This window comes from Podarcis muralis, chromosome 17 (genome assembly GCF_964188315.1).
Source record: "Podarcis muralis chromosome 17, rPodMur119.hap1.1, whole genome shotgun sequence".
In the NCBI taxonomy this organism is placed as follows: domain Eukaryota; kingdom Metazoa; phylum Chordata; class Lepidosauria; order Squamata; family Lacertidae; genus Podarcis; species Podarcis muralis.
In genome coordinates, this window is record NC_135671.1 from 30,885,725 (window position 1) to 30,900,437 (window position 14,713).

Here is a 14,713-nt window from a genome sequence, read left to right on the forward strand (position 1 = left end):
TTTGTGTGGTTTGTAACATCACAAAAGCAGTCAAATACAACATTTCCTGTTTGCCCAGAGCGGACACACAGGGGAATGTTGCTGCAGCCAGGAGGACTTCCTGTCACACCTGGTCTGGAGCATCCTCTCCCTGTATGTGACCAGGTAGATGGGTGTGACCTTCTGAGACCCCATAAAAGGGCTGGTCACACAGCCCTCTTTCCCTTGATGCTCTTCCTCTTGTACTATCTTAATACTTTTTGCTGTGTGCTGGCTCTCGGCCAGCAGCACATGGGCTCATTCCTCACAAGAGGATGAACCCACACTTTTCTCTGTATCTGTAACTACAAGCTATAAAGTCTGCCTTCAGGATCACACTGTGGACTGAATGTGAGTAAACCTTATCATTACTTTAAAAGAAGATAGTAATCGTCGCCGTCGTCGTTTTAAGAGGGAACAAAAGGGGATTTAAGGAACAAATCCAATCCGGACTAGCAAGACTGGAGTGCTTAACTCAAGTTATTCTCACGAACCCAATCCATTAGCTTCCTGCTATGTACATGGTACAGGGACGCGGGTGGCGCTGTGGGTAAAAGCCTCAGTGCCTAGGGCTTGCCGATCGAAAGGTCGGCGGTTCGAATCCCCGCAGCGGGGTGCACTCCCATTGTTCGGTCCCAGCGCCTGCCAACCTAGCAGTCGAAAGCACCCCCGGGTGCAAGTAGATAAATAGGGACCGCTCTACAAGCGGGAAGGTAAACGGCGTTCCGTGTGCGGCTCTGGCTCGCCAGAGCAGCGATGTCACGCTGGCCACATGACCCGGAAGTGTCTCCGGACAGCGCTGGCTCCCGGCCTATAGAGTGAGATGAGCACACAACCCTAGAGTCTGTCAGGACTGGCCCGTACGGGCAGGGGTACCTTTACCTTTACCTATGTACATGGTAATGCTACAAGCTCACTAGCGTGAGTGAGGAAGGATAATATTAATCAATATGTCCTCTTCTATTGTCCTCAACATTCCCACAGTTCATTCACTTGGCTGCAGTCATCAGCAATACTGAGGCTGTGCCCCAACAGAGCACTGTGCAATTGGCCCACAAAAGTTGACATACCATATTTATCCGTGTATAAGACTCCCCCATGTATAAGACGCCCCCTACTTTGGGGTACCACAAATTTAGAAAATGGGCATATGCACTATCCGTGTATAAGACGCCCCCACATTTTAACCTTATTTTAAAGTTTAAAAAAACCCTAGTCTTATACACAGAAAAGTACGGTACTTCTGTTTTTTCAGTCAGCATCTTTCTTGATATTCTGCCGCTTGCCGTCTACGCCGGCGGATGGGGCTTGGGGGGAAAATATCCTAGCCGTGGGTTTGCTACCTTGCTTGTTTTTGCACCCGCAATCATTTCCCTTCCATTCCACTACTCTGTTGCTGCGATCTTTATTAGCTCCATTCCTTTACCCACCAGATCCCAATATCTGTAGCTATATGACGGACTGATAATTATTATTATCTGCTATCGCACCCACTTCTGAGTATACCCACAATACTCCCTCCTCTGCGAAGGGGCAGAAAGCAAAACTCATGCAAAGGGGTTTTATCTCCTGGGATCTGTGAAGGAGTGAGAAGAGAGCTGTCACAGAGGGAAGATGCTATTTAATATTGTTGCATAATACACTGCAAAAAAACAACAACATGGAAGGGACAGTATTGCATACCGTATTTCACCACATTTTTTTGTGCTGATTTTTCCTTTGCAAACAAAGGGGGGGGTGCAACCATTACATGAGGAAAAAACCTGGTGACCATGTAGGGTTGCCATATGTCCGGAATTTCCTGGACATAGCCTGGATTTGGCCGTTGGAAACAGTGCTGATGGAATACAAGTGAGGTCCCAATCAAAGAAGAATTTAATCAACTTAAATTGATGGAATATGTGCAGCTTGCAGATTTAACATACAGAATAAGAGGAGAAGAAGAATATACGTTTAAAGAAGACTGGAAAGTGTTTACTGATTATTTGGGTGAAAGTTAAGTACATTTAAAAACACTGGTAGCGTTAAGATAAATTCAGCAGTGTAAATATGTTTTGATGGTGTAACAATGTATTACTGAATGGTTTAGTTCATGTTAAAATATGCAGGGATGTATGGTGTGCAAAATGAACCATGGAAAGAGAAGAAGGGAAGTCATTAATTTAAGGTTGTCCAAATGATTATCTTGATATGCAAATTAGAAAAACTTAAGAAAAACTATTTTTTTTTAAAAAAGGAAACTGTGCTGAAATATCCGGGAAACATATGACAGCCCATGTCAGTAGTGTAGATTTTGGCAAATTTCCTTTAACAACAAAAAGCTTTGCCGAAACCAACTTTTTGTGTCTGGATTTTCACCTTTTGAAATATGGCAACCCTACATGGTGTAGTGAGGAAACAAGTTGATCCATGCCCAGGGCTGGATTTTGGTTTGATGAGGCCCTAAGCTATTGAAGGTAGTGGGGCCCTTTATATGTCCAGCTGTCCTTTGTCAACAACAAATATTGTTGCGGGTTGAATATATGCTATATGGTAATTTATGGACCTAATAGGTATCTAAAGCCATTTGCACATAACAAAATACGTATTATATCAAAGTACCTCCAGGGGTTTTCTTCCTTCAATTTTTTTTGGAGCCCCCAAGAGAGTGGAGCCCCTAGCTATGGCTTGTTTAGCTTATATGTAAATCCAGCACTGTCCGTGCCTTAATGTATCCACCGTACAGTTTAGATCTCGTGGGAAGAGGCAAGTCTTGTGAGTCTCTTGTGCCTCAGTTTCCCCTCTTGTTTGCCTGTCTGCCTGCCCACCTCCACCTGTTGCCTTCGGCCAGTAAGAGCATGCGCGGTGAAAGTAGCCCTGCAACTATTATGTGGGGACTATTCTGGGACCATTTTGGGGGTCAGAAAAAGGAGAGAGCGACTATTACGGGGTGGCGACTTGGATGTGATTAAATACAGCACTTCCGCACGGTTTGTTACTATAACAAATAATTCTCAGTCTCTCATATAGCTACAATTATTGGGATCTGTATATAAATTTTGTAATTTATGATTCAATCGCTCACCCCTCCCCCTCCCCGCCATCTTACATTTTACAGTATTGTGTAGATATGCAAAGAGGTCTCAAAAGCCATGGAGGTTGCACACTGGGTCAGTATGCACGTGCATGAAAGTGAAACGCCCCTTTCCACCCCCATTCCACCCCCGCCCCACCCTTTTCATGACATCTTTTATGACATTTCCAAGTCACTTCTGGATTTGGCACTGTGCCCATGTGCATGATTGTGCACCAATCAGTCATGCCTAAAACGGCAATTGCCTGTACTTACAGTCAACTGTATCAAAGGGATCTGCAAAGAATGAAGGAGAGAGACAAGAGTCAGAAAGAGCACAAAATCAGCCTCGTGAGGAAAAGAATAGCCTCCAGTTCCCGCAAAATTCTGCAAAGCCAGCAAAATAATTTAGATCAAGTGAACAATGCCTTGCGTAAACCAGTCGTCTCTGACCTGCTGCCCTCCATACATTTTGGACTACAATTCCCATCATCCCTAGCAAGGCCAGCCTACCCATGAGGCGAGGTGACTGCCTTGGGTGACAGAATCCACCAGGACAGCAGATCCCAATTGATCTTTCTTTCCCCCCGTTGGTCCTGTTGTAGATTTCCCCTCACGCTTTCTTCCTTGGTAAGGAAGGAGACGCCATTTTGGCCTCAGGTGCCATAATGTCTTGGACCAGAGAGGCAATGACAAGACCCTTCTGGTATGAATGTTTCTGCACAGACCTTGAATGGAAAGCCTTCGCTCCTTGTGATACCGGGAGTAATACTCACCGTTTCATCAATGGCCTTAAATTCTTCATCAAGCCTCACAATGCGAAACCTGACTAAAAAAAGCAAATGCATGCATGTTATTTGCTATTGAAAAGAATTTTTTAAAGAGTGGATGTTCTTCTGTCTTAGGCTCTGTCTTATTTGAGTTTCATTCTCTACTTCATGTTGCTGTATCTTTTTTTAAAAAAAGAAAAGAAAACAGAAGTAGGTGCTAATCTTTCGTCCCCCCCCCCCCTTCTGTTTTTCCTGCTATGTTATTTGCAGCATAGATTTTGCTTATGCTAATTTAGCTTGTGTGAGCTTATGCTCCCCTGCAGATGATCAGGGTCTACTGTAGCTTAGCAACTTAGCTTTTACAATGCTTATTGTAATAGTTTCACATCACCCCACCCCAAAATATGAAACAGCTGCTTCAGTCACCTTCCAGGTTCTTCTGGCCACTCATGCAGACCCTCCAAGTGTCCCTATTTTCCAGCGATAGTCCCAGATTTACAGAAGCCATCCCTGTTTCTGATTTGATCCCAGAATGTCCTACTTTTCCATAAGGTAAAGGGACCCCTGACCATTAGGTCCAGTCGTGACCGACTCTGGGGTTGCAGTGCTCATCTCGCTTTACAGGCTGAGGGAACTGGCCTTTGTCCACTCCGCAGACAGTTTTTCCGGGTCATATGGCCAGTTTGACTAAGCCGCTTCTGGCACAACGGAACACCGACATCGCACTTTTGGGCATGCTTTCGAACTGCTAGGTTGGCAGGAGCTGGGACCAAGCAACGGGAGCTCACCCCGTCACGGGGATTCGAACCGCCGACCTTTTGATCAGCAAGCCCTAGGCTCAGTGGTTTAGACCACAGCACCACCCGCGTCCCTTTATTATGGAATAGGACATCCCTGTTTTCATCAGAGAAATGTTGGGGGGTATGATCATGCCTACCTGTCTCTCCAGGCTTGTAAAAGGGCTTGTCTGGCTCTATAATATGCCTGACATAAGCATCCTGAACCAGCACCTTCTTCCTTTCCAAAAAGATGGTGTTACCCGCTCGTATTATGACATGCACACTGGCCAATTCTTCCTTCACAACATAAAGGAGGGGGGAAAAACTGTTTCAACAGCAGGAGGACTGAGGAGAGAAGCATATTTTGCAGCTGGAGAAGATACCAGAGCATCCATCCAAAATTGTGACCCTCTTCCCCCCCAGGAAATAGGGAAACAAGATCAAAAATTCTTCACTTTATTATCCACACACAAAAGCTTTCTTTGCTTCCCTCTCTGCCCAGACACACTGTGGTTTGCTCCTCCATCCTTGTCTCTGCCACCCCATTTCCTCCCCCCTCCACCTCACTTTCCCCTCTTCCTCCCAAGTTGTTCATACAGTCTCTCCCTCTTCTGTTACACAAATCCTTCCAGTGATCAGAAGGAAGGAATGGTTGGAAGAAGCAGCAAAGACTTACGGGTGATTGTTGTTCTCCCACTGGCTTCCTCCTGGGAACAAAGGCTGGGACCTAAAGAGAAAGAAACTGATTGGTAGATGAAAAAGAGGGGAGAAAAGTAAAATTCACACAGAACTTCACCTGTGCCATAGAATGGTAGAGTTGGCAGAGACACCAAGGGTCATCTAGTCCAGCCCCCTGCAATGCAGGAATCACAACTATTGAACCTTAATCATATTACCACAATCTAATTCAAAAATGCACCTAAATAAAATTATAATACAGTGGTACCTCGGGTTACATACGCTTCAGGTTACATACGCTTCAGGTTACAGACTCCGCTAACCCAGAAATAGTGCTTCAGGTTAAGAACTTTGCTTCAGGATAAGAACAGAAATCGTGCTCCGGCAGCACAGCGGCCGCAGGAGGCCCCACAGTTTCAGGTTAAGTACGGACCTCCGGAATGAATTAAGTACTTAACCCGAGGTACCACTGTACATTACTTGGCAGCGTTGGTTTTATTTTTAAAGGTACGCACAGCTATTTTTGACCTCAGAACACGTTCAGATTGGTCCACAATACAGTGGTGCCTTGCAAGACGAAAAGAATCCGTTCTGTGATTCTCTTCGTCTAGCGGTTTTTTCGTCTTGCGAAGCAAGCCCATTGACGGATTAGCGGATTAGCGCTATTAGCGGCTTTTAGCGGCTTTTAGCGGCTTATCTGCTGATCGGATCAGCTGATAAGCGGCTTAGCGGCTTAGAAAAAGGGGGGGAGGGGAAAAAACCCCGCAGGAACTCGCAAGACATTGTCGTCTTGCGAAGCAAGCCCATAGGAAATTCGTTTTGCGAAGCACCTCCAAAACGGAAAACTCTTTCGTCTAGCGAGTTTTCCGTCTTGCGAGGCATTCGTCTTGCGGGGCACCACTGTAAATACATCCACATGAAACAGGCTTGTAAAGAGGAACTTGCCTATTTGCCTGGAAGTGGTTCTGAGGATGTGTAACAATTACCATTTACTCTGGCTCCAACGTGCTCTCGCCACTAGTGTTTGAAACCGAGTACACATGGCGTGAGCAGCAATCCATCTGAACCCTGTAATTCCTGAGAAATACTGCTGGTTGGTTTGCTTTCCCTCGAACCCGCTTCCATCCAATTTAAAAAACACAAGCAACAGCTAAGCTGAGGGGTGTAGATTTTCAACATCCATTCTAAATGCAGAAATAGATGATGGCTTCACTGCATAGGAATTCACAGGCAGCTAGTCAGAGCTTTTTCCGCCCTTTCTCTTTCGGGCTATGGGTGTTTGCCCCAAACAACTTACACTGATATTTCATTTATTGAATTTATATCCCATCCTTCCTCCTGAAACAGCAAACACGTCCACATTTTTAAAAGCATCCTAAAACAGTTGGAACATTCTAACAGCCATTGCAGTTAAAGACATGTAAAACATCTGTGTGGGCAGATGAGCTCATAACAATTGTCTTGGGTTCAAAGCATTAGCGACCTTACTTGCAATAATAGGATAATATTCGGGGGGGGATCAGCTGTTTTGGCTAGAGGATGGGGACAGGAAAGTGCTTGGATGAATGCAACCTGTCACTCCCAGCCCAATTCAAAGTGTTGGTGCCAATCTTTAAAGCCCTAAATGGACTCGGCCCAGTATACCTGAAGGAGTGTCTCCAACCCCATCATTCAGCCCGGACACTGAGGTCCAGCTCCGAGGGCCTTCTGGCGGTTCCCTTACTGCGAGAAGTGAGGTTACAGGGAATCAGGCAGAGGGCCTTCTCGGTAGTGGCGCCCGCCCTGTGGAACGCCCTCCCACCAGATGTCAAGGAAATAAACAACTATCTGACTTTTAGAAGACATCTGAAGGCAACCCTGTATTGGGAATTTTTTAATGTCTAATGTTTTACAATTTTTTATGTGTTGTAAGCTGCCCAGAGTGGCTGGGGAAACCCAGCCGGATGGGCAGGGTATACATAATAAAATTATTATTATTATTATTATTATTATTATTATTATTATTATTATTATTATTTTGCTGGACCTTTGACCGGACACTGATATGACTATTTCCACAGATAAACTGTTGTCCCTGCAATATTATCTCTCACCTACCCGGCCCCCACTTCTTGCCATAGGTTTACATGGGTTGGACTGGGGCAACTCGCCATATGATCATGGCACCAACTCACATGGTGTGTTGTACTAAGCCTTAGGAGGGGTTCACTGCAGCGATGGCAATCTCTACCACAGCTAGTGTGCTGCCTTGTTCCGTCCTTCACTGTGACCAGCTGCCCTTATCTAGCTAAGAAGTGAGAGCATCTTCTACTGAGTGGCTTGCAATGGATGAAACTTGCCTGGAAGCTGATGCATTCGTGGGTCCCTGGCTTCTCCACATCCTTCTCCAGCAGGGTGTGGTTCTGCAACGTCATCTCTAACGTCACTGTCACGTGGCCCGTCCCTGGCAGGGACATCAGTTGCACACAAAACTTTTCTGTATTGGGATGGCGGATGATTGCTGGGAAGGCCACCAGATAGCGGCTGCGAGAGAAAAAAGAGGGGGACATCCTATGATCTGTAAGGCCTTTCCTGACAGTTTTGGAGAAATTGTACTTTAGCAGTTGTTGCAAAGTTGCTCTGTGGGATCCAGACAATTTTAATTAAGTTACTTTATTTTTTAAAAAAATATTAAAGGTAAAGGTACCCCTGCCCATACGGGCCAGTCTTGCCAGACTCTGGGGTTGTGCGCCCATCTCACTCAAGAGGCCGGGGGCCAGCGCTGTCCGCAGACACTTCCGGGTCACGTGGCCAGCGTGACAAGCTGCAACTGGCGAGCCAGCGCAGCACACGGAAACGCCGTTTACCTTCCCGCCAGTAAGCGGTCCCTATTTATCTACTTGCACCCAGGGGTGCTTTCGAACTGCTAGGTTGGCAGGCGCTGGGACCGAGCAACGGGAGCGCACCCCACCGCGGGGATTCGAACCGCCAACCTTTCGATCGGCAAGCCCTAGGCGCTGAGGCTTTAACCCACAGCGCCACCCGCGTCCCTAAAAAAAATAAATTAGTTTTACATTAATTTATACATAACATGGGTGGCACGGTGGGTTAAACCACAGAGCCTAGGACTTGCTGATCAGAAGATCGGCGGTTCAAATCCCTTCAACGGGGTGAGCTCCCGTTGCTCGGTCCCTGCTCCTGTCAACCTAGCAATTCAAAAGCATGTCAAAGTGCAAGTAGATAAATAGGTACCACTCTGGCGGGAAGGTAAATAGCATTTCCGTGCGCTGCTCTGGTTTGGCAAAAGTGGCTTAGTCCTGCTGGCCACATGACCCAGAAGCTGTACGCTGGCTCCCTCGGCCAGTAAAGCGAGATAAGCGCTGCAACCCCAGAGTCGGCCATGACTGGACCTAATGGTCAGGGGTCTCTTTACCTTTATACATAATAACTTTAACCATTTCAAATCATAAAAAGAAACGGTTATTTCGAACCTTCAGACCTCCTCCCTTCCCTCTATGGGTTCCATTCCCCCCCCAAAAAAATATTCTTTTTCTTTTACCGTTATCCATCTGTTATATAATCATGGATACCAAAGTTCATTTCACATTACAAGTGTCATTGTATCCCTGCCAAGATTTTAATTACGTTACAGTCCCTTATCGGGGGCGGGGGGGAGACATTACTCAGTAATTGCTAAGGCCTTTGGCCAAACAATAAACTGAAGCAAACAAACAAAACAACCTAAAAAAAAAAAAAACTTTTTTTGTCATTGGGTGAGGGATGCAATTCTCCTGGGCAGCTGCAGGGTGTGGCAGATAAATTAGAATTATAGAATTGGAATTAGAGTTGGAAGAATTAGAGCTGGAAGGGACCCTGATGATCATCTAGACCAGGAGTAGTCAACCTTTTTATACCTACTGCCTCCTAATCCATCTTTCCTGATGGTAAAATTTCCTTACTGCCCACCAGTCTCAATGGAAGGAGGATTCAGCTTGTGCCGTAGAGAACCCCCAACCGCCTACCTAGAATCCTGAAATGCCCACTAGTGGGCGGTAGGGACCAGGCAGACAACCCCTGATCTAGACTAACTCCCCAAAATGCAGGAATACGCAGCTGTCCCATACAGGGATCAAACTTGCAACCCTGGTGTTATCAGCATCGTGCCCTAACCACCTGAGCTATCCAGGCTCAGCTTAAAGGTTAGGCATGAGGGAAAGTCACAAAACTGGGGCAGGAGATTAGTTTAGATTATGTATGGTGTGGGGAAAGTTTTCTCCTAGAACCCAGCGGAGCTGAATGTTGCAAGAAATAACTCCCCACAGCATACAGTTAAGCTATGGCATTTGCTCCAGCAACAAGCAGACTTCTATGTCATTCAGTGGAAATTGTTTCTGAGTAAACGTGCATAAAACAGAGCTGCATGCCTGGGAGCAGAATACCTGGAGGTTCTCCATTCAAAGCAATTCAACAAGTCAATTTAAACTCGGTGCCTGAAAGTGCTCTAAAATCTGCCTCTGTGCGGAAGATAACCTGAGCCAATGCGACCCACATATGAAAGGGAGTTCAGCATTGTCACTCTCTGCCCCATGTGTCCATCTGCATTCTTTCTTTCTATTTAGTTTTTTATTTATACTTTTCAAATTTATACATCTCATTAACTTTACAATCCATTTAACATTTCAAAATTTGGCTTCCCTCCCCCCTCTTTCTGCGGTTCCTTAAATTTATTATTTCATATCTTCTGCATATCCAAATTCATTTAAGTTACTCCTTTAATTGTCTGCTATAAATATATACTCTCATGAAACTGCAGGTTATTACAATAACACTGCTGATGTTTTTATCTGTTTACAATTTATCTGCAAATATTCAATAAACCATTTCCATTCTTTTATAAAGGGTTTGTTATCTTGATTTCTTATTCTTCAGGTAAGTTTTGCCATTTCCTCATATTCCTTAAGTTTTTGTGCCCGTCTGCACTCCTATTCCACTATGAAACTGGCTGAGCAAAGAGAAATGGAAAATTAAAATCTTACGGGTCCGATATGACTGGAGCTGTGAGTGAGAGTACAGTCAAGGCACAGAGGAGTGGGGCTGCCCCCATGGCTGAGCTGTGATGGGCAGCAGAAACTGGTTCTCCAGACACCCAGCACTGGAGATGCAGAGATCTAAATACCCTCCTAGTGATCCCTTTGTGGGTCCACCCCTGTATTTACTGTATTTACTTTACTAAGTAATCAACGTCCTCTCCAATGTCTATGACGACAGGGCAGCATAATGCAGCTAATACAGCCGATAATTTCTTGTCAATAGGGCATTGCGAAAAATTTGTTGCAGTTTGACTTTGAGATGCATCTGAATTGAGCAATGCAAAGGGCAGCATGCAGAGAGACTCATGGAATATCTGTGACACGGATACGCCATTTACCTTCCTGCTGCAGCAGTACCTATTTATCTACTCGCACTAGAGTGCTTTCGAACTGCTAGGTTGGCAGGAGCTGGGACAGAGCAACGGGAGCTCACCCCATCACCGGGATTTGAACCGCTGACCTTCCAACTGGCAAGCCCAAGAGGCCACCACACCACCCACTTGCTAGAATACAGCAAAAATAGTGTTGGAGCAGAACAAACAATGTACAGTATTTGACGAGAAGAGAAGAAGAAGAGTTTGGACTTGATATCCCGCTTTATCACTACCCGAAGGAGTCTCAAAGTGGCTCACAATCTCCTTTTCCTTCTTCCCCCACAACAAACACTCTGTGAGGTGAGTGAGGCTGGGAGACTTCAGAGAAGTGTGACTAGCCCAAGGTCACCCAGCAGCTGCATGTGGAGGAGTGGAGACGCGAACCTGGTCCACCAGATTAGGAGACTACCACTCTTAACCAACACACCACCCTGGCAAGGAGCAACCCCCCGAAGCCCTTATTTAGAACCAAGAGAGAGGGTGTCTGTACAGTTAAACTGGGCTGTTGTAGTTTAAGGGACATAGAGATTTTTCCCTGTGTGACATGCTTTCCTGAGAACTGCCAGTCTCAGAATTCCTTATGCAAAGGAGGAGGGAGGGGGAAAGCGTCATGAATGCAGATTCCAGGGACAATGGAAGCCAGTGCTGCTGGAAGGACTTACAGGATAGATAGATATAGATGATAGATAGATAGATAGATAGATAGATAGATAGATAGATGATAGATGGATAGATTCTATTTTCAGTTATGTGTACATAATGATGTGCTGTTTTGAGGAACAACAGAAAAGCCATCAGTAGTTATTTCAGATATAGCATATTTACTTGAGTCTAATGCACACCTTTTTTTCCAAATTAGGCTATGAAAAATCGGGTGAACATTAGATTTGATGGTGCATTAGACTTGAGTAAATATAGGACTTGCATCTGAATAAACATGGCTGGGATTGCGCATTGCTGTCCTTCTGGAAATATGTTATGTCCTTTCAACTCCAGAATGTAAGGGAACATCTGCCTGAAAACTACCTACCGTACTTTTCCATGTATAAGACTAGGTTTTTTCCAATAAGGATCATGCTAAAAAGTGGGAGTCGTCTTATACATGGGTAGTGCATAGCGTAGACGTTTGATTGGTTGCTGCCATGGCTATCAAAGGCTTTTGTGCGTGTTATTGGTTGCTGTGTGGGTGGTGCTGATTGGGTGACGCTGTGGCAATTTGCAGCCTCTGCTGGCTTGGGGACAGATGAGAGGCGGATTTAGCGGTGCGCGCTTGTGAGCGATTGTCAGCATAAAAAGCTCAACAACTCTGGGCAATCCTCTGCAAAAAAGATCAACAGGTTTGTGCCATCTCCCCCCATTTTCTAAATCTGAGTCCCCCAAAATAGGGGGCGTCTTATACATGGGGCGCATTATACACGGAAAAGTACGGTACATTTCCGGTTTGGGAATCAAAATCAAGGGATAAAAATGTTGGGGTGCGGGAAAATCCAGCACTTGACACAGCTGTGCATTTCATCCCACAAAAATCAGCAGTAACATCAGGCTCGTTTACTCTCAGCCTGCTGTTTATGGAAGTTTATATAATGATCCGGGATCTATGTGACTGTATGTCTTGGAACAGATTTAGAAATGTGAACTTTATACTTGCTGAGAAGGTCAGTTAAACATACCTGGAAAGTACAATGGGTCAGTGACTCCCAGTCACTATATCAAGATTGGCATCAAGGTGAAGCCTTCAGGTTCAATCCCCCACAGATGTTTCAAAAAGCTTTGATAAAGTCCCTCACAGCAGGCTCCTATAGAAACATTAGCATTTATAGACTGAGGGCCAGTCTTCTGACAGACAGGAAGCTGGTTGGGGATCCAGAAACAGATGGTCGGAAGAGTTAAAATGGAACAAACGGTAGTGTTCCAAGCAGGGGTACCAACTTGAATAAAACATTCAGTGGAGCCAGGAAAGCCCTGCCCTGCATAATCAATCACAGATGCACACCACTTGAATGGCAATGCCCATCAACTTTTTTGTGGGGGAAGCCCCTTCAAATATTTTATTGGGTGGGAGCAAAGGGACCTTGGCCCCCTATGAGTCAGCTCCTATGGTTCCAAGGAAATAAAGATAGTCAGAAGGCAGAACAGGGAATAGGGATTGAGCCTGGGCTGGATGGGGGTCACACTGCAGACACAGGTTTGCAGTTTGGGTGTGCTCCTAGATACCCAGGTCTCTGTGGTGGCCAGGAGGGCATTTGCACAGTTATAAAGCTAGTGTGGCAACTGCGCCCCTTCCTTGAGATGTCTGATTTGGCCGCAGTAAAACACACCTTAATTGCATCCCATTTGGAGTACAGCAGTACCTCGGTTTTCAAACATCTCGGAAGCCGAGAGCTTCGGTTTCTGAATGCCGAAACCTGGAAGTAAATGCTTCGGTTTTCAAACATTTTGGAAGTCAAACAGTCTTTTGGAATGGATTACAGTGGTACCTTGGTTTACAACCATAATCCATTCTGGAGGTCCGGTTGTAAACCAAAACAGGTTGTAACACAAGGCGCACTTTCGCCAGTGGGGCCTCCAAAAAAAAAATGGGTTGTAATCCAAAAAAAGGGACACACACTTCTGGGATTGACGTGGTTGCAATCCAAAACAGTTGTAATCCAAAACAGTTGCAAACCAAGGTACCACTGTGCAAGATTCCAGGTGCATACCCGGGATTCTTGTTTCCTTTTGAAAATGAGGCACAACAGAGACTGTGGTGTCATTATGGCATATGGTTTATTTACACATATAGACAACCTGAGCCTATGATGGAGGGGCTCCAAAAGGGTCTTGTTTCTCTCATAGTTGCAGCCTTGGATTCAAACAGGAATCAAACATTGTGCTCCACTTCTCTGGCTTTCTAGCTTGCAGGGCTTTTTGTTGTCGCATCCAGCTGCTAGCTCACATAACCCATAACCCTCTAAGCCCTAGTTCTTCACATTGCTCTCTGACTCTCTCTCTCTCTCTCTCTAGGTCACATCACTGATTCCCTAAACTCTGGCTTTATCTGTTGATCCCTTGACCCTTTGTTCTCTTAATGGCTCCATCTTCCAGGTGATTAATGGCTCCATCTCCCAGGTGATTACCATAACATAGGAAGGTTGTTGTTTGTTGTTGTTGTTTAGTCATGTCCAACTCTTCATGACCCCATGTACCAGAGCACACCAGGCACTCCTATCTTCCACTGCCTCCCACAGTTTGGTCAAACTCAAATTAGTAGCTTCGAGAACACTGTCCAACCATCTCTTCCTCTGTCATCCCCTTCTCCTTGTGCCCTCCATCTTTCCCAACATCAGGGTCTTTTCCAGGGAGTCTTCTCTTCTCATGAGGTGGCCAAAGTATTGGAGCCTCAGCTTCAGGAACTCTCCTTCCAAATAGGAAGGTAGCCTGACTTCTGCTTTTACCACAGCTGCAACAGTGTGAGCTCTGACTGCAGTAAGCAGGTCAGGGCATACACTAGTACTGTGAGGGGCAACATTTGGCTAAACGACCCCTGAAAAGGCTTGGAAGGAAGCTCAAGTCAAAGGAACTTCGGCAGTGTCTTTTTGGAGTCCCGGCACCCCTCGCCGAAAGAAAAAAACAGCTGAGGGGGGGGGGAATCCAGGCACAGAGAAGAACATCAAACAGACCGGTGAAAAGCCTCACATCACTGAAGCAGCGACAAGATGGTAAAATCTCTATTTCTATATTAAAATAAACGTAAAGTGGTAGCAGCAGCAATAAAACCTAAAAGGAAATAAGACAAGGGGGGAGAAGGGAACTCGGGGGGGGGGGAATCCCTCACGGAGCGAGTAAACCCAAAACAAGATAAAGAGTAAAAATAGCGGAGAAGTAATGCTACCACAAAAGTAAAGGGAAGACAGAAGAACAGAAAAAATATGGAGAGAGTGTGAAGAAATCACTCAGATTGCAATTAAACTATTTGAAAAGCACACTATCTGAA

At 45.4% G+C, this 14,713-nt stretch overlaps 1 protein-coding gene across 1 annotated transcript in view; it reads right to left on the reverse strand.

The window, feature by feature from the left end:
* Nucleotides 1-10,471, reverse strand: part of LOC114588079 (alpha-2-macroglobulin-like protein 1) — a 51,490-nt gene extending 41,019 nt beyond the window's left edge. Inside the window, exons 1-6 of the mRNA XM_077921568.1 lie at nucleotides 10,313-10,471; nucleotides 7,637-7,820; nucleotides 5,296-5,346; nucleotides 4,778-4,916; nucleotides 3,847-3,899; nucleotides 3,347-3,367 (exon numbers count right to left, since the gene is read on the reverse strand). Of these exons, the coding sequence (XP_077777694.1) occupies nucleotides 3,347-3,367; nucleotides 3,847-3,899; nucleotides 4,778-4,916; nucleotides 5,296-5,346; nucleotides 7,637-7,820; nucleotides 10,313-10,380 (516 nt within the window). The 5' untranslated portion in view covers nucleotides 10,381-10,471. The remainder of the gene's footprint in view (nucleotides 1-3,346; nucleotides 3,368-3,846; nucleotides 3,900-4,777; nucleotides 4,917-5,295; nucleotides 5,347-7,636; nucleotides 7,821-10,312) is intronic.
* Nucleotides 10,472-14,713: the final 4,242 nt, after the last annotated feature.